An 18,755-nucleotide genomic window follows, 5' to 3' on the forward strand; every position below is an offset into this window, starting at 1 on the left:
TGGGCAGCATTAAACAGCCACTGGAGAAATGTCTCATAGTTACTAAACCACAGGAGTAGGATCAAGGATTTCTGAGATCTGTTCTGGTTTGGCTGATAGTGTGCTGTGTGATTTCCTTATTCTTTTCCTTACAAGCTTTTCCTGCCTTGCATAGACTCCAAGGAGCCGAGCAGCTGGTGTTTCACAAAGTGAAGGAACCGCATCACAACCTCAGTAAGCCTGGCTTTTTATGTTGAATAAGATATTCCCAGTGCATGGGACAGGACACTTTCACCACGTCCATGCTTTCCAGAATGTGGAAAAGCCTCTTCTCAGTAACATCATCATCATGGTGCTGGAAAGGCAAGATGTGCCTCTGCTTGTTTCAGGGATCTGTAATTATGACACACGATTGTGCCTGGAGCCAGCAGAGCACCCACTGCATTCCCAGGCTGCACTCCACAGGTGGAGCCACTCCTTACAGGAATATTTGCAGTGTATCAAGGCTGGTGAGCACTTCCTTGGCTTCCAAAGCTAAAATAATTTGCCAAAATAGAGAATTTCATTCACAAAGAGAATCTATAAAATCTGTATGGAGAAATGATGTGGTTCTGTGCATCACGTGGGTAGATTTTTGTGGGAAAATAAACCAAAAAGCTGAATTAACCAAAGTTCTGTAGGAATCTTTGCTTCTATAAATATTTGTGCAAGGGTTCAGCTACAGTATTTTATGGTCGCCGGGAAGGTTTATGGTTCCAAAGAAAGAATTCCCATGGAAGACTCGTTCTAAGGGGAGGGTTTTATTGCGGTAGTCACATGAGCCTTCAAAACCAGATTCTAATTATGTACTTTGGTTTTTGGAGAAACGGTGAGGAAACAGGGCTAAGAATGCCACTCTGGAATGAGAATCTAAATGAAAGCAAATTGCCAGAACAACCTTTTGTTGTTGTTGTTTTTGGGCTTTTTTAACTGCATGGGTGGAACCACAAAAATTCTGGTTTTCCAAACAACCGTGACACGTGACCTCAGAACCTTTCATAAGCAAAAATATCCGAAGGGGCACATAATAACATAACACTGTTGCTGCAATCACAATGGCAGGAATAAGTGTTTATAAGGGAAGGTGCTTCAGTCCATCTCAGCAGGAAATCCGCCTGATGGGCCACTCGCCCCCTTGCTCAGGAAGGCATGGCTTGGGTCAGGCTGCCAGCTCTGGCCAGCTGCCAGCCTCGTGCTTTGGAGAGGGAACTCGCTCGTGACTCGGGAGCACCAGTGCTGCTGGGACCTGGGTTGTGTCGCAGGGCTTTCCTTCCTTTTGTGCCACAGCAAGGCCGTCCCCGCGGGAAAGGGGTTGGCGTGACGTCCATCGCTTGAGAAGCCCCTGTTGCAGGTGTCTTTCCCTGCTGCTGGCAGTTTCGGGTGGGAAAGTGGAGCGGTACACCCCCCTGGCTTTTCAAAAAGCGGGCACGTGGATTTGATTGAATTTTTCAAGAGCGGCTTAGCTTAGTGGGAGCTGAACCGCGCTGACTTGTGGCAGAATCCCCTCCCTGCGATGCTTAATTCAGTCTAGAGGCGCGTCACCCTCCCCGCAAGTTTCCCCCCAGTAATCTCGCTGTGCAATTCCCTGTCTCGTTTTCCAGAACGCCCTTTGTTTGGCGCTGCCTGCCGCACCAAGACAGCCGCTCCAGCAGCGCCATCCCCAGCGGGCAGGAGACTTTCCGGCCGCGCCAGGAATCCGTGCGGGCAGGAGCCACGCCCCGTTACTTTGGGATACGCTGTCCCGGCGCCGGAGAGCATCCCCTGGGCGAGTAGAGCATCCCCCGAACTCGGGGCGGGGAGGCGGCGGCTCCTCCCGGCGCTGGCGGGCGGGGCCCGCGATGCGCCCGCCCCGGAGCCCCGGCCCGGCGGAGCCCCGGCGGTCCTTGCTCGGCAGCGGCAGCAGCAGCCAGAGCCGCAGCCATGAAGTCGCTGTGTCTCGTCACCGTGGGGGTCCTGGCCATGACGCTGCTCATCGCCAGCATCTCCCTGCTGGTCGCGCACGTCTTCCAGACGGTGGTGGATCTGCAGGTGAAGCAGGTAAAAACACTGCCGCCTTCCCGTCTCGGTCCGTGTTTACCCGTTTATTCCTTCTGGAAACAGCCGAGGGAGGGAGCTGCTCCTTGCAGTAGCTTGGGTGAGTGGGCAGGAACATCCCTGGGCCGTGAACCCCCCCTGCTCAACACCGCCCGGCTGGGCTGGGGCTCAGAAAGGAGCTCAGGCTGCACTTATCCCTAGGCTGGGTGAAAATGGTGTGAGGATGGATAAAAATGCCTCTTCTTGAGGCAGCTTTGCTGGTTGTGGGGCAGCAGCTGCAGCAAGGAGCTCTCTCCAGAGTAGCAGCACCTGAAGAGAGCAGGGGGCACGTAAAGCACCCCTTTTTGCAGTCTCTGCTATAAATTGTTTGCAGCTTTCTTACTTGTTCTGCTGCTCCATTTACTGGTGCCTCTGGAGCACAGCCAGGGCTACTGAGGGCTGGAGCACGTGGTGTCTTCCCAGTTCCCCAGGCCGGGTGATGGCAGCCAGGCATTTCACCATGGTGTTCCACACCTGGGGACACCCATCCTGGCACCGCTGTGGATGCAGAGGCCTGCACTATTCCTGCTCTGCCTAAGCTCTTTGTTTGTCTCCCAAAGTGGCTCTGTGCATTTACCCAGGGGTTCAGCAAAGGTCAGCTGTATTAGTAACTCTGTTGGAATTCCTTTGTAAACGAACAATTATTTATCTGTCTGAGGACTATCGTCTTAATTCTTACTCTGACAGAGAAACCAGGAATGCTAAACAATGAAGGGATTTGACCAGTGCTGCTGTCTAATTGGTGACCAGATCATCTGTGATCTCCTGCCCTACTGTTCTTTCCTCTGGGCTACTGACATGTAGCATTTCCTGCCATGGAAACTGCATTGTCTCAAATCACTTTGGTTTAGCAAGTACGGTTTCAGGTTGGCAGTGAGCTTACAGCAGGCTGTGCCACTTGGAAGTGCAGCTCCCTCCCCTTGATCTTGGCTCTCCTTGGGAGGGAGTCTTCCCTCCTCTGCATCCTGGAAGATCTACTTCCAGGTGTTCTCCATGCAATTAGCGCCCGAGCAGTGGGGTGGAAGCCGCGGTTTGGAGCAGGACTGTCGGGAATTAGGCGTGATCCTCCTTACCACGCATTATCTCCCAGCTGCCTGCTCCTTCCCCGGAGCGGAGCCTTATGTAACAGCAAGTTGGTATTCGCTCAGCAGGGCTTGCAGTAATGCAGGATAAAGTTTCCAGAGCTCAGTCTTTTTCCTGCCTGCTGCTCTCCAGCTCCTGCTGGCACACATCTGGATTGCAGGGAATGAGGTGTCCGGCTCCCTGCGAGAGCTGCCAACTCCCTGAGGGCCTTCTCCAGGAGCCACACCCCCCAGACTGGGCGAGCACAGCTTTCAGCCACAAAGCGGGGTGCTCCCAGTCACTCTGCTGATCTGGCTTCTTTCCACATTTGCTTTATCCCACGTGAGCTTCCCCTCATTTGTGTGGAGCCTAGAAAGCTGCTGTCTCTTGTGTAACCATATGTGTAGGTTAGAAAATCTTGTGCAAATAGACAAATCTCAATTTGCCTTGGAAATGGGGCCAGACCTGAGCTTTTGCAAGGAGTTCCTGTTCCTTTGAGGGCTTTCCAGCCGTCCCGAAACGGAGCTGCCTGGCAGTGAGGGGCTGCCTTTGCAGACTCAAGTGCAGCTGGAGTGCAAAGCTGTGTTTTGGAACAGCTGAAGCACCTGTGTCTCCAAGCCCAGCACCTGTGAACCGCTGAGGATGGCTTTACTTTCACAGGGGGCTGTGTGCAGCAGCCTGTCCAGCCAAAGGCAGGATGTGGGATACAGAGAGGGGGTGGGAAGAGTGGGAATCCAGCCTGCTGTCACACTTCACATCCCCTTGAAAATGAGTGGGCAGATGTGTTGTGACAAGAACACTGGCAGGACTTTTCCAGAAGGCATTCACATCTCATCAACATAGTCTTTATTTGCTATTTTATTGGATTTTTGTAGAGTAAATGTGCCATCCCAATCAGGTGGCCAAAATCTGTTTTTTATCAGGGCTTAGCACCTAGAACTCCAGAGAGCAACAGGAAAAACATTTTGAATAAACAAGGCTGAATCTTCCCCAGGAGAAGGGCATTCCCAGCTGCCAGAGGTGTTGCCTTGTGCTCTCTGATGGGTAGTTGCTGGTGTATTTACTGCCATAGGTGTGCAGGTTATGAATACAACCTGATATCGTATACATATATGTATATAGCATTGTATTGTGTGCACAATGTATTGTAATGTATGCACACAACACACGCAAGCAATCTTGGAGCTATGCTCCTAATTTCACATTTGGAAGTCAGTCAGTCCTTTGGCCTAGGTGTTTCCTTCATGCCACATCCCTTATGCTGAGAATTTTAGAAAGCACTTCTTCCTCAAACCCCTTGAAATTGCACTGGACTTGTCACCAGCCATCTCTCTGGAGCTGAGTTGGCTGGAATGTTGAAGGCCCAAATAAGGAAGATGTTTTCTCCTTTTATGTAGCTGTTGTGCTGATCATTTATTGCTGATGTTGTTTAATGCAAATTACTGGAGCTCTCAGGAAAGTTCAGTATGAAGGCCTAGCTGAAGGATCCCTGGGGATGCTCCTCTGGGGCAGGGCATTCCCAAGGTGCAGGAGTAGAGAGGTCTGTTCATGCTGGTCTGAACACTTACCCCTCACCCTAAGAAGTTGCAGTTAAACCCTGTCATATATGTTGAATTACAACATTTAGGCGTTCCAGGAGATGGAAAAAAAAATAAAGGAATTAAATTTCTTGTGTAGGTTTCAGAAATGTTCAGTACCATTTCCCACTCCCACCATCGCTGCCCGTAGCAGTTACATTTGGGAGGGAAAGCTCCCTTTTTATTTCCTGTGTGTAAAGCACAGTCAGAGCAAGGAAACAGCAGCACATTAGAGGGCTGTGAGTTCAGGGATGGCTGATAAATGGAGTGAGCAGGAAGGATGCTATAGAACACTGGAAATGAGAGTGGACTTCACTTGGAAAGGAGAAGCCCTGATGTCCTTGTAACATCATGTGATAAACTGAAATATCCCTGGTAACATTTGGTGAAAATCAGAAGGAAAGAGCTGACCATGTTTCATTATTTGACAGTTCTTGGGAGTCTCTCTGAATCCAGATCAGAAGTTTGTGAATCTGGGTTTGCTGTCACTGTACAGAGCTATAAATAGACACTTAATTTCTGTGAGAGATGCAAATTGTGCCATGCAATCCTAGAAATACATCTGGAATGAAAATGACCGGTGGATACTTGTGAATAGAGAGATGAGTCTCCTGGCCATAAATCATAAGAAAACAGGATCAAAGGCATCAGGCTGTGTAGGAAATGGTAAATATGAGGTGTTGGTAGTTCCAGAGAAATGCTCCAGGCTCCCCAAGGTGTGCACAGAATACATGGGGTTTAATCCCATGGGGAAAGCAGGCTGCAAGTGCCAAATGCCACCAGCTGGGCTGGCCCTCGCTGCCACTCGGCACTACTGCTGCCATGCCAAGCTACTGCCACTGAGTTTGTCTTTGAAACAGTCTTCTCTTTATCTCATCCTCCAAAATTAGGGTCTGCATGGAGAGAAAACAGCTCCTTAAGTGGGAAAGCCAAGAATGAGTCCCGAGGCAAGTGTGGCTGATAAGACCCCGTGAACATTGACCATGAGCTGGCAGCTGTCCAGCCTGCCCTGCTTCTGAGCTTCCACTCACAATATTCCACTTGTTTTCTCAGGCGAATGAAAAGAATGAGTGTTGATGAGACCCATTTAATTGCAAATCGTTCCCCTCCTCCCTTTCTTCCGCCTACAGGTGATGTGGTTTTTCACAGATAGAGTTTTCTTTGTGTTTACTCCTGAAAATTCACTCTGCCAGCCAGACTTCTCAGTGTGACCCCTGAAGCAGTTCCAGAGTTACAGATGCATGAAAAGCCTTGGTTTTGGTGGTGAGGCTGCTTTATAGGTGGGGTGAATTTAATCCAAAATGGCACAGTAATAAAGTGAGAGATTGAGGCCTCTGTTTGAGCTCTACATGACAGGCGTGGTTGTGACTTTCCATTTAACATGTGTGTACTGATAAGGGGTATCACTGAGGTAAGGGCATTAGTGTGTCATTTCTTAAGTGCTTCTGTTATAAAAGAATGGCTTATTGCTTGGTTACAAAATAAGATGACAGACTGTGGGTCTGGAGATGCTCATGTTGCTGTAGGAAAGAAATTACAGACAGAGGGCAAACAATCTTTCTCCTGTTCCAGGACCTGGGGAAGGCACAAACCCTACAGTGCCTATGTGAAAGAAATTTGTCATTCACAGTTTTTCTCTCAGGCCGTTGAAAAACACTGTCTCCAGTTGCTTCGGATACAGAATCTCACAGCTGTGTTGGAATCTGACATTGTTGGGCAAAGAAATCATCGAGGCCAAGACTCTTCTGGCCTCCCAAGATTTAGTTGTACTTTTATCTGTCTTGTTGGCTCGTTTCTGTGGTGTCTTGCACCAGGTGGAGGATTTTACTGATGCAGGAAAGGAGACAGGATTGCTGAGTAATAGCTGATCAGTCTCCATTGTGAAAAATGTTCTGAAAAACTGCCTATGGGGAGAAGTGGAACTACAAAGCAAGCAGTGCTGCCCCTGGCCTGTTGCCAGGAGAGCAGGTGCCTGGGCTGGCTGATATTGAGTGATATTGCTTCCAAGTGAAGCAAATCTAGAACTGGGGTCTTGAGTCTTGCTTACTGTAAGCCTGTGCTTGTTCCCGAGGCATGGAATTCCTCTCTTCCCTGTTGGCACCGTGCAGCCTGGCAGCATTAGGAGCTGATGTGCCTTTGTCTGGTTTCAGGGAACAGTCTTGAAGAACGGCACGGAAACCTTTGAGGCCTGGGAGGACCCTCCCCCCCCAGTCTACATGCAGTTCTACTTCTTCAACGTGACAAATCCTCTGGAAGTGCTCCAAGGTGCTACTCCTCTCGTGGAGGAAATAGGACCATACACCTACAGGTAGGACCCTCTCAGGAGTCCCACACTTGACAAAACCTGTAGGGTTTGTGTGAGGAATCCAGGAAGCTTGGGATCTTGTTCTAGGAGAAAACCTAGGTGCTCATGGGTGAGGGAAGGTTTGTCCAGGGGAGCATGGTCACAGCCCACACAGACAGCACCACCACTTGTGACAGCTTTCAGGTGAAGCCAGGGACTTCTGTCAGATATTGGGCGCAGTTTTGCTGATGTGCTGCTGTTCTTCACTGCTGAACACAGAGGAAGCTGATGCATCCTGAACTGCTGTCTCATGACCTGGGTGATGTTTGGGAAGCTGGGGAGAGGAGTGTTGCACAAAAGTGTGACTCGTGCACACTCAGGAATCGGTTCCTAGCTGGAGTTGCACCATGCACACGGGCAAAATGTGGCCAGAAAAACACTTGGCGTGATACTAAAAGGGTCTTCTGAGCCAACCCTCACTGAAAAACCTGCTTAGGTTTTAAACCTCTCTCTCATTTTTACTGATGGATTTACTAAGGCCACGTGCAGTGTTCGATATTGTCCCGCTCCCAGAGCTGTCCTGTGTGGCATGGAGAGATGTTTAAAGTTACCTTATACACGAGTTTTCCTTTAGGGCTGTGTTCTGCTCAGCTGCCTGCAGCTGTGTAAACCAGGGGCAGGCCTGTGGCAGGAAGGGCTGTGGTCCTGGGAGTCCTGACTTAAGAGGAACTCTGTCACCACAGCAAGAAGGTGGATTTCTGACTGTCAGCCTCACTTCTGGGCACACAGTCTCACCCAGGCCAGGCACTGGCTCACTGCCAGAGGGAGCTGTCTTTACCTAAGATGTAAAATTATCTTGGGATTTGAAGAAGTGCTGGATGAAAGCGGGAGCCTTTGTGGGAGTCTCGGTTTCTGCATCATCTCTTGCCTCTCAGTTTGCTTCTTCCCCCAGCTCAGCTTTGCTTCTCCCTCTGCCAGCAATCCCTTCCCCTGTCTCCTCTGCATTCTGGTCCTGTGTCTGTTTAGCCCTGGCAAACTCCATGTGGTACTTTGGCAAAATCCCTGCTATTACATGAGCCAGTAGAGCTGGAGAAAAGATGATGCACAAGCTCTCAAGTTCCCAGGCTTTCCTTCAGGTGTGTGCAGCCTAACGGTGGGCATTAGTCAGCAATGCATTCTGTGTCAGGAAGATGAACAGGACCAGCTCCAGGGTTCACAGAGCTGCAGGGAACCACACAAGCTGGTATTCGGTCCACTCTACCAGCTGAGTGGACTTCTTTTCCCTTTCCTTAGCTCTGAGTCTCTCCTGAGCATCACACACAGCCTGCTTTGGGAAGCTGCACCTTGTCCATGGAGGAGCTCAGCAGGGTGAATGGGGCTGGTGCTGTGCTGGCCGGGCTGGTCCCTGCCCCAGGGGAGGCCCAGCGTGAGCTGTTGGTGTGCTGGGAGAGCCTTTCCCTGCATCCCGTGGATCCCTGGCGCCGGCCCTCCCTGCAGTGCTCTTGGTGGGGACGGGGAGGGAAGGAAAGAGGCTGCACGCTCCAGTTGCTTCTGGCTTGTTTGCTTAGCCCGATTCTTGGCATGTCTGGACAGGATTCCCCTGTGTTTTGCTGTGTCTCATAGGGGAAGGAGGGAAGGTTGGGAAGTGGAGTGCTCTCTTGCAGCAGATTCCATAACCCTCGCCTGGCTGAGGCTGTGCATGGCCCCGTGTTTTTATAAATCAGGGAAAGGCTGGGAGGGAACTAAGCCAGACAAACAAAGGGAAAAAATGCAGTCAGTGACGGGGAGGAGGTGGGAGGGCTCAAGGCAGTCTGCTGCTGCAGCTCAGAGTTTTCACCAGCATACATAGTGAAGCACTTGAGGCAGGTTCTGTAACAAAAACATAGGAGTGCTGGTGTTTTTAGATCCTGGAAGTTGAACTGACAGCATGTAAAATAAATAATTACCAAGTGCAAGCTGCCTATCTGCCCAAGCCTGCTGAGTCCCAAAGAACACTGGAATATTGTCGGGTCTTGCACGCATTTACAACTTTTTAACATCTTAGAGCCTCCTACTCATATCCCTCATCAGGGAGTATTATTTTCCTCTCCAGAGCTGGAGAGATATCTCAGGTTACCCCTGGCCTATTTTAGGAAGGCATTTCACAGCTGGGCATTTCCATCCATTTCCATGCAGTCCCAGCCCTGGCCTATAAAACAGATTGCTGTTCAGGAGACTATTGCTGGAAGTGTTGCCGCACCAAAATGTTTCTGGGTGGCCGGGAGGCTGGGGACTGGTAGAGACACTGTTTGGGTAAGGAAGATGGGAAGTGGCTGGTTTCTAATAACAGCAGGCCTTTCCAGTTTGCTTTAACTGTGAAAGCTGAGCCAGAGTAATGCAGCCTGTTGAGAAGCTGCGCTGATGGATGCAGTGCAGCCAGGACAGAATCTCAATCTGAACTGAATGCAGAACATCAGAGCGCAACATCTGGCAGAACAATTCTCCCTCGCATCTTGTGACTTGAGATTTACCCAGGCAGATGTGAAAGTCAACAGCCTCCTGAGTCATTGCAGGCTGAGGAAACAAGGAGTTTCCCCTCCAGTGTGTGCCAGGCAGTGAGCAGCCTGCCTGCCATTTCTCTTTTGGGGTTTGTTGTGTGTCAGCCTGTTCTGCATAACTGCAGAACCCTGGTTGGTCAAGTGCTAATGGCAGTGTAAATTGAGTTGTGTTCCTGACATGTGTTCCAGGGTAATTAGGATCTGACTTTCTCGTCGGGCCAGCAGGTAGCATTTGATGTTCCTTGCCAGTTGGACTGGTTTGTAAGCAATCCTGAGTTTTATCCTGCTGTCTGAGTGCTTAGACAGGAACCAGGAGCAGCCTCCCAGGCCATGGGTAGCAAGCAGCAAAAGTTCAGTTGAATTTCTGTCATGCCCAGGATTCCTGCTCCACAATTAAAGGAGAACTAAAATGAGCTTTGTTCTGTGGTCGTGCCACATGTAAGCCCTAGTGCCAAGTGCTCTGAAGCCAGCAGAAGGATTCTGGTGGGTTCTTAGGTCAGCTCCATGACACACATGCATCTTTCCGGGAGTGGCTTTTGCCTGCGGCAGAGGTAAAAGTTTCCTTTTCAAACTGGACTTTGAGGCAATCTAATTCATATGCAGTGCCTCTAAGTCCTTCTAAGCCCTCTGGAATTGTTGTCCTTCCTTTGAGGTTTTCAAAGATGAGGCCAAAATTTGAAGTGCCATTAGCATAGAGGGTGGCATTTTTGGAAACGCCCCATGAGGTCTGACTCAGCTGGCACTGATACGGCAGGGAGTTTTGTGTCAGTGGGAGAATCTACTTCCAGACAACTGAAAATGCCACCATTGAAATTGTGCTTAAAGCAGTAGAACAGCCCTAAGTTAACTGCAATGAATGCTATGTCTTCTTGTTTAACTTGATTAGAGAACAAACTCTTGTCTTTCAGGGAATACAGGCCAAGAGTGCACGTCCAGTTTTTGGACAATGGAACCAAAGTGTCTGCTCTAAACCCAAAGACTTACGTATTTGAACCTGAAAAGTCAGTGGGAGACCCTGAAGTGGACCTGATCAGGACAATAAATATTCCTGCAGTGGTGAGTTCTCTTTCATTCCTGCTCAGGATTCATCCTGACACACTTCAGAAGGAGCACTGTGTTGTTTCATCCTGTCTCACCCTTTGTGGTAGATCAGTGTGATGGAAGGATAAGAGAAGCAGATGCTGGTCTCAATTTGGGGCTGGACTCTTGTGGGGGGCTTATTTTGTTCCTCCTTCTCCTCACACCTCTGCCGGGTTAATGCCTTCCTCTGGTGCTAGGAGATCACATTCTCTCCAGGGGCAAGGGGAAATCAGGCTTGCTGAGCTTCCATGAGTCAGTAAAACCAGGGAATTAGTGATGTCAGATGCCTGGGAGGAACTCCAGTTCCTGCATGAAGGAGTTAGGAATGTTTGGGGTTGTTTTGTCAAAATTGGAGAAGTTGCCTCTAAGTCTGCTTCTCAAACCAGAAATCAACTCCAGCAGAGAATGAATGCAGAACTCAGCAGAGCTGAATGAAAAGGACCTCTCAGAGTATTAAAAGTCAAAAATGGATCCCCAGACTGTGCTAGGTGAAAGAGAGTCTCCTGGTGATCAAGGGCAGACCATTATTTCAGTCTTACACAAGGACAGCATTGAGCACAAGCAGATCCAAAGCTGTCACAGCTTCCAGAGGCAGTCAGGCTGTACTCCAATACTTGGGGGTGTGATTCAGCCTTTACTCCCCTTCCTATTTTAGTTTCAGTAGCAGGGTACCTTCATTTCAGCTTTTCCCCCAGCATTTCCAGAAATGCCTGATGTTGTCCATGAGTACAGAAATGCCCTGTGAATAGCAGTAGATAGGACTCGGCTTACTGAAAGCTGCAGACAGTACCAACACTGTGTTTTCAATTCCTCCCAGGCATCTCGTGGTGGTAAGGATTGTCTCTCCTGATTTTTGGCTGTGATGTACTGTCACAGGCAGTATGAGAAGAACCACAGGTTGGTTAGCCCAAAGAAAACCCTTCTTTTGTTATGACCTCTGTTGCAAACCCCCTTGTCAGCTAGAAAGGAAATAAACGCTCTTAGTGTTTGCATTTTGGGGAAATGAATGTGCAGCGGTGGGAAGTGCAGATATTTCATTCCCCAGTGAATCTGACCATTGCTCCCTCACTGCAATGCCCTGGCAGACTGCCATGGAGTGGACCAGGTCAACCCCTCTGCAGTTTGCCACGGAGGTGCTGCTGCTGCTGTACCAGGAGTCGCTGTTCACCGTGCGCAGCGTGCACGAGCTGCTCTGGGGCTACAGGGACCGGCTGCTGTCCACCATCCACGTCCTGCACCCCGAGATCGACCCCGTCTTCGGGCTCTTCAGCAAGGTAACAGCATGGCCGTGCCTGCTGCTGCTTCCCCTGGGGAGACAGCTGGTAGGGAGAGCAACTCTTGCCTGTGCTCCCTTGAATAACGTGGGCTTTGTGGGGCCATGTGTGCAAGCTGCTAGACAAATGAATCTGATTGCCGTGGCAATTGTCTGAAATTGGGTGTTATTTCTGTGCTGGAGCCATTCCTGGCTTGCGCAGTGTTTCTGGTCATTGCAGGTCGTTTTCTTCTGGGGGGAGTCCTTGCTTCTGGGAGGTGTCTGCAGTGCTGAGGTTATTTCTGTGGGGTTGTTTTCTCCCTGAGGGCTCGTTATTCAAGGGCAGCTCTCAAAGGGAGAAAAGGCTCATCTGGCTTTGTGTTTCCTGCCTTTGAGAGGTGTAAGGATCTCGGCCAGTCACTTCCACCTCGTTCCTGTTCAAGGTGGAGTTCAGTGAACTGCACAGATCTCAGGGGCAGGACATCACTCCTGGGGTGGATTTGCAGCGGTGGCCGCTTCAGCTCCCGCCACCGCATCGCAGTGACCAGCCAGGTGCCACAGGCTGAGTGGAGCCACTGAAAGCTCCTGTATCTGTTTGCAGATGAACGGATCTGATGATGGAGAATATGTTTTCCTGAGTGGGGAAACGAACTACCTGAACTTCTCCAGGATTGTGGAGTGGAAAGGAAAAGAGTAAGTTTTTCCATGTACTGTTGCCTCTGTCAGAATCTACCCTTTGCTTGCCTGGTGCCAGTTCAAAGAGAATGGAAGTGCAGCTTAAGGAAAGGGATTGAAATAATTTTGTTAGCAGAGCTGAGGCAAGAGGACTTGGTCCTGTACAGGTCTGATTCCCATTTGCCTAGGCCAGGAGCTGGCATTGCCTGACTGCTGCGGGACATCTTTTAGCCCTTGCTCTCTGTGCTTCCCTTTGTTCAGGTCCTTGAACTGGTGGACAACAGAGGCATGTAACATGATTAATGGCACAGATGGGACATCGTTTCACCCGTTGATCAGCAAAGATGAGAACATTTACATCTTTTCTTCTGATTTCTGCAGGTATGGAGAAGGCAGTGGCACTCAGGCTTCAAAGCAGAGCATTTACACCCATTCCTCTCGAGGTCTTGTGTTAGGCTGGTGGTTCTCCTCCTGTGATTTCGTTGAACAGTCGCAGTGTTCTGCATTTACTTGTGGTGGGAAGGATGAGACACACAAAAAAACCCCTCCCAATCTGCAGTTAAGGATGTGTTATTTGGAAATGAAGATTTGTGAGGTGAAAATTAGCAACAGTCTGGACTGCAAGGCTAGTAAGAAGGGGAATGGATGGATTTATGTGAACTTTTCTTAAGCTTCATTGCTCCAAAGCCTTCCTCTATGCTGCTTGAGACAACCCAGGTTGCCCTCTTCAGAGATGGATGACTTCACGTGATGCTGTCTGAACTGTGCCAAGGAAATCTTGGTGTTTCCTTCCTTATGTAACCCCTCGTCTCCCCTCTTGCTGATTTGCCAGTGTGTGAGGAACAAAAGCGACTTGAAATTATTTAAATCAGTACAATTATTTAAATCAATACAGACGTGTGTTAGGCTGAGTTCAGGACGTGCCAGGTTGTTCTGTCTCCCACGACCACGATCCTTTCCTGGTCCCTCTCAGCAGAGGTAGTGGGGTGCAGCAGTGACGTGGGGACCGTCTGCTTTGTGTGGCAGCAGGGTGATGAGATGCGTGCTTGCCGATCAGAGCCTGTTAAATTCCGTACAGAAAGCAGGGAATGCAGCCCAGGGCGGACATGCGGGCATCAGCTGGGGGACACGTGCTGCTGGGGTCAGCGCCTGCTGCACCCTGACACAGCCGGCTCTGCTCTGCTTCCCCGCAGGTCCCTGTTCCTGGTGTACGACAGCTCGGGAGCCGTGGCCGGGGTGCCCACGTTCCGCTTCGTGCCCTCCTCCATGGTGTTTGCCAACACGTCGGTGAACCCGGCCAACGCCGGCTTCTGCGTGCCCGCCGGCAACTGCCCCGGCACCGGCGTGCTCAACGTCAGCGTTTGCAGGCAGGGTACGCCCGGCCTCAGGGGCTTGTCCCGCACGCACGGGGCTCTGCGGCTCCGCAGGGGCCTCTTCCCCTCTCTGGAAACACCTCTGAGCTCTGACGTCCCCCAGGGCTTCCCCTTCCCATTTTTTTTTTCCTTTTTTTTTCTTTTGTGATCTCTCGGTGTTTTCGTTTTCCAGGTGCTCCAATATTTCTGTCAGCTCCGCATTTTTACCAGGCGGATCCGAAGTTCATTGAGGACATAGAGGGCATGCATCCCAGGAAAGAATACCACGAGACGTTTCTGGACATCAATCCTGTAAGTGGAGCCTTTTTGCAAGGGTTTTAAGTGAATGGATCCGATGGATCCTGGGTTTTGGTCACTTCCTTGGATGGTGTGCGCTGGTGTAGCCCCATTGACCTCAAAGAATCTGTAGGAGTTCCGTGATGCTGAATGGAATGGGAGATCCCTTTTTGGGGCAGCTGTCCCGTCCCTGTCCCCTCCCAGTGTGTCATATACCCCACCCACTCACGGCAGGGCAGTGTGAGAAACAGAAAAGGCCTGGAGCTGTGCAGGCCCTGCCCAGCAATCACGGGAACATCCCTGTGTTACCCACGGTGTTTTCATCACAGTTCCCAAACACAGCCCGATACCGGCTCCTCTGGAGAAAATTAATTCTCTCCCAGCTAAAACCAGTACAGCAGTGATCTCTACACCCCCACAAACAAATGTGGGTCGAGGAGAAGAGCACAATCTCCACCTGCCTGGTTTACAGAAACAGTGCTCTGACTCCCCGGGCTGTTACGTGCAGCTAAATCAGGAGGAAATTCCACAGCTCCTCTCCTCAGGTCCAGTGCAGACCCTGCTGTGTGGTGTGTACCAAGTTCTTCCTGCATTCCCACAGTTCTCATTCTTTCACCTTGACTGGTTTTTTTTTAACACAGATCTCTTTTGTTCCCCAGCTGACAGGGCTCGTCTTGCAGGCCGCCAAGCGCATGCAGGTCAACGTTCACGTCCGAAAATTGCCTGAATTTTTGTGAGTGTTCTCTGCTGCTGGGTGGAGTCTCATAGCTACACTGGTATCCAACATGCAGCGTGATTAAGTCCAGTTGAATCTCAGTTCTAACGGGCAGTATGCTCCCCTCTTGCAGATCAAGCAGATTCCGTAGTTCCACCTGCAGAGTAAAGAATGCTGAATGGTAGCTACTCCTCCTGATCTTCATTGGCACAGCTTGGCTGTCATGACCACAACAGAAGTGTTTTATCTGCCCAGTCCCCTTGAGAGATTTGGGGGTGTTCTTCAGGCTTGTTTCCCAGTGCCCAGGAGCTGTCAGAGTAACACAACTCCTGCCTGAGCTGGGATTCCACGTGTGCCAACTGTTGGGGGATTTTTGCTGCTGCGCCCATGTTGTTTGGACAATAGTTGCTGTGTTTTATGCATAGGAGTAACCTTCAACATCAGCTTAGTTAAATTCCTGCTGCCTGGGCACAAATCTGTCACTCAGTTAATTAATGAGCCCCAGATGGATCCCTGTTTTTCACTGCCCACCAAGTCCCAAAAATACGCCCTGCTCCCAAACCAGAATTTATCCATCTCTGAGACTGAGATTGTCCTACTTCAGCAGGGGTGAAAGTCCGCAGCAAAAAGGAACAGCCAAGAGGTATTTTAGGGACACTTTGTTTGCTCATTGTTCTTGTGTAATCTATATTCACAACCCTCAGGTCCAAACACTGGATTTATTATTTTTTTTTCCCCACACAGTGAAACCGGCAACATCCAAACGCTGATTTTCCCAGTGATGTATATAAATGAGGTAAATAGTTTTGCCATGTCTCGTCAAGCATTGTGGAATGGTAATGCTTGCAAAAATACCCTCTGAGCTAGGCAGGAAAGAAAATGCTGATTTTTCTTGTTGCTTGTACAGCAATAGGTAGGAAGCTGTTGCTGTTTGTTTACTAACAACCTCCTGGCCGCTTGTTGCAGTGCTGTGTTCAGCCCTGCCAAACGCTCTGTCAGACATTCTTTTTAAACTCAAAGGAATTGGCCATGAGGAAAAGGGGTGCTCAGACATAGGCAGGACTTGAGGAGATCCCACCTTGTTTTGAGTCATCTGTTGTGAATATTCCTGTGCTGTAGTTGGATCATTGAATCAATTTGTATTAGTCCATTCTAAAAATCAAAAGTTAAAAATCCCTTTTTTCCTTTGAAATACAGACTAGGTGACCCCTCTGCCCCCTGGAAGAATTTTAGGGAGGAAGTGTGTTTGGAAGCAGTGGTGGAGAGTTGTTGGAGTGTTGTTTCCCTGCCCTTCATAGAAGTGATCTTAGAGAAAGCACAGAAATCAATAAACTTCTTCTTCATCTTTCTCTTCTCCAGAGTGTTCTGATTGATGAAGCATCTGCCAGCAAACTCAGGCATGTCCTGCTGGAAGCCAGTGTTGTGACTGGGATCCCCTTTGTAATCATGGCTCTGGGCATTGTGTTTGGGATTGTTTTCATTGTGCTGGCGTGCAGGTCCCAGAGGATAAGTGAAGAGGTAAGCAGCACTTGGATTTGACTTTGCTTGCTCTCTGTCTGCCTGCATTTGATTTTTTTTTTTTTTTTTTTGTGGTTGATTTTACTTTTTGGTGTCTTTCTGCACGTGTTTTTATATTGTTTTTGTTGGGAATGACCTTTCTAGGGAGGGGAAGTTTTAATAGACTCAGAATAAACGTGCCGAAGCAAAGGAGCGGAGTTAATCTGAGAAGCCTGGTAAGGCAAGTCCTGTCTCTGTGCCCAATTCCCTTGCCAACAGTAGTGAAATGAATCAGCCTGTCTAGAGGACCCTGAGGGACAAGATGAACAAACTCCACCATATTTGATGACAGATTTAGTTAGTGTCAGTGTTCTCAGCAGAAAAACTGCCTTGTGCCAGTGGATTATTTCCCAGAATCACAATGCAGATTTGTGGCCAAAGAACAGATGAATTGCACAGACAGCAGCAGCAGGAAGTGTTCTCCAGTGTTGTCTGTTTACAAGACAACGTCTAAATCTGTTTACGAGAAGTTCTCTCCCAAGGTGACATGCTGGCATTAAGATGCCTGTCACCTTAAAAAAAAGCTGATGCCAGCATTTCACCACGACAGGATTCAGATGACACCAAGCCTTTGGTTAGAGGAATAGCCTGAGTTCTCTAGGAGGCTGTTTTCTCCTCATGGTTGCTGTGGCCTTACTGTGTTCTTGTGTGTTTGGTGTTCCCTAAATGCTGTCTCACAACTTCCCTCTGTGCCTGCGGGACCCCTCCGGATCCATGGGTCCCGCTGCCATCCCATCCCCACGGGATGTACCTCAGGAGAGATTGGTCCTTTTTCCTTCCCTTTCCTTCTGGGCCTGCCTACGTTGTCAGCAGCTCAGCCAGGGTGTCAATCTGTCCCACTGCCCAAGGCCTGTCCCCGGAATTCTTGCCCCACCCTACGTGCACAGCTTCAGACCAGATCTCTTGGATGTTCTGGAATGCTCTACGGGGGTTGAAATGACAAAGGGACACCTGCGTTCTGTGCTTTTCCTGCTTTGCTTTTTGTTGCTTTTCCTGCAAACAAGTAGTCCAGCAGTTTGCAGCTCTTCTTGTGATGCCTGCATGGCTCTGGCCTTCCTGCCTGTGTCAGGGGCTACAGCGGGTCACTGCCTGAGATGCCACTCACCCTCTGGTCCTTTCTTAGTGCAGCCCTGGCTCTCTCAGAGGGAATTGTCCTTAGGAGCAGGAGCTTTTCCTTTCCCTGCCTGGAGTCTGGGCAGCCCAGCTTCCCACGGTGGAAAGGCCACCATGGCCACAATTAACTTGCTGTGCTTTTGTTCTTCCAGAGCACGGAAGAAGAGAGGTCCCCACTCATCAGGACGTCTTAGTAGATTTTCTTTACCCCGTGAGCTTGGAGAGTAAACTATTAGAGCTGACCTAATACCACCTGTCCCCTGTGGAGACACGGTCGTGTCCAGCTGCACTTTTGGTGGGACAGAGGTGGAAGGCAATCTGCACTGTCAGCCAGGGAGGAGACTTCTTTCTCGCCAGCTACGTCACAACTTCCAAATTCCATTTTAAAACTGCTCCAGATCCTGCTTTTCTCAACCCTGCCCTCTGTTTGTACCCACACTGGCAGCCACAGAGGATCATAACCACTGGACGGGCGACCCCAAGCCGGCCTGATTCCCCGCAGGGGGGCAAGTGTGGACGACCTGCTGGGAACACGGCGGGCTCCTGGCTGGCCCCGGGCCAGGGACAGATGTGCTGTGGGCCGGGCGGCGTCCTGTCCTGAGCGTGTCCTTCTTCCAGTGTGCGCCGAGCGTTTGTTACTCGTGTCCTCGGTCCTGTCCCAGCGCACGGGCCCAGCTCGTCCAGCCCGGAGCCGAGCTTCCAGGTGGAACCGAGCCAGCGGATGGAAGTGCTTGTCCATGCACACCGCCACCTCAGTGTTCCCGCTCTGCTTGTTAGCCAGGCTTTTATCCTTCAGGTGTGGGGTTTGTTGTGCAGCTCCAGGCAGCGCCGCTCAACCTTGTTCTTGGGGTGGAGGGGGCCCAGCCGCTGGGGGTTTCTTGGGAATGTGGACTTGGCCTGTTTGCGATGAGAGCACCCCTGCGTGCTCCGGACAGGATTCTGACAACTCCTGACACTTTTTTACTTGTCGAGCAGAAACTTGTGTTAAGTCATCAAGGTTCCTCCGCCACCTTCCCAATTAAAATTATATTATCATTGAGGAACGTTTCCAGTGGACAGTGAAATGTGTTTTTAAAGAGTGTAATGGGCTTCTGAAGAGGGGCATTGGGGTTTGCATTGCGTGGGCATAGTTTGGGGTCTTTTTCCTGGCTGCTGCTTTGGTG

General features: G+C 50.1%; 1 protein-coding gene across 2 annotated transcripts; it reads left to right on the plus strand.

The window, feature by feature from the left end:
- The first annotated feature begins 1,937 nt into the window (after nucleotides 1–1,937).
- Nucleotides 1,938–18,475, plus strand: SCARB2 (scavenger receptor class B member 2). 2 transcript variants are annotated; one of them, XM_062494056.1, is made up of 12 exons: nucleotides 1,938–2,055; nucleotides 6,881–7,038; nucleotides 10,460–10,607; nucleotides 11,717–11,905; nucleotides 12,485–12,576; nucleotides 12,820–12,939; nucleotides 13,752–13,930; nucleotides 14,104–14,222; nucleotides 14,867–14,940; nucleotides 15,667–15,718; nucleotides 16,282–16,440; nucleotides 17,745–18,475. In XM_062494056.1, exons 1-12 carry the CDS (start codon nucleotides 1,939–1,941, stop codon nucleotides 17,784–17,786), a joined length of 1,449 nt encoding a protein of 482 aa, XP_062350040.1. In that variant the 5' UTR covers nucleotide 1,938; the 3' UTR covers nucleotides 17,787–18,475. The 2 variants fall into 2 exon arrangements, with proteins under 2 accessions (XP_062350040.1, XP_062350041.1); XM_062494057.1 differs by lacking the exons at nucleotides 10,460–10,607; nucleotides 11,717–11,905; nucleotides 12,485–12,576.
- Nucleotides 18,476–18,755: the final 280 nt, after the last annotated feature.

Source organism: Cinclus cinclus, chromosome 5, assembly GCF_963662255.1.
Source record: "Cinclus cinclus chromosome 5, bCinCin1.1, whole genome shotgun sequence".
Lineage (NCBI taxonomy): Eukaryota > Metazoa > Chordata > Aves > Passeriformes > Cinclidae > Cinclus > Cinclus cinclus.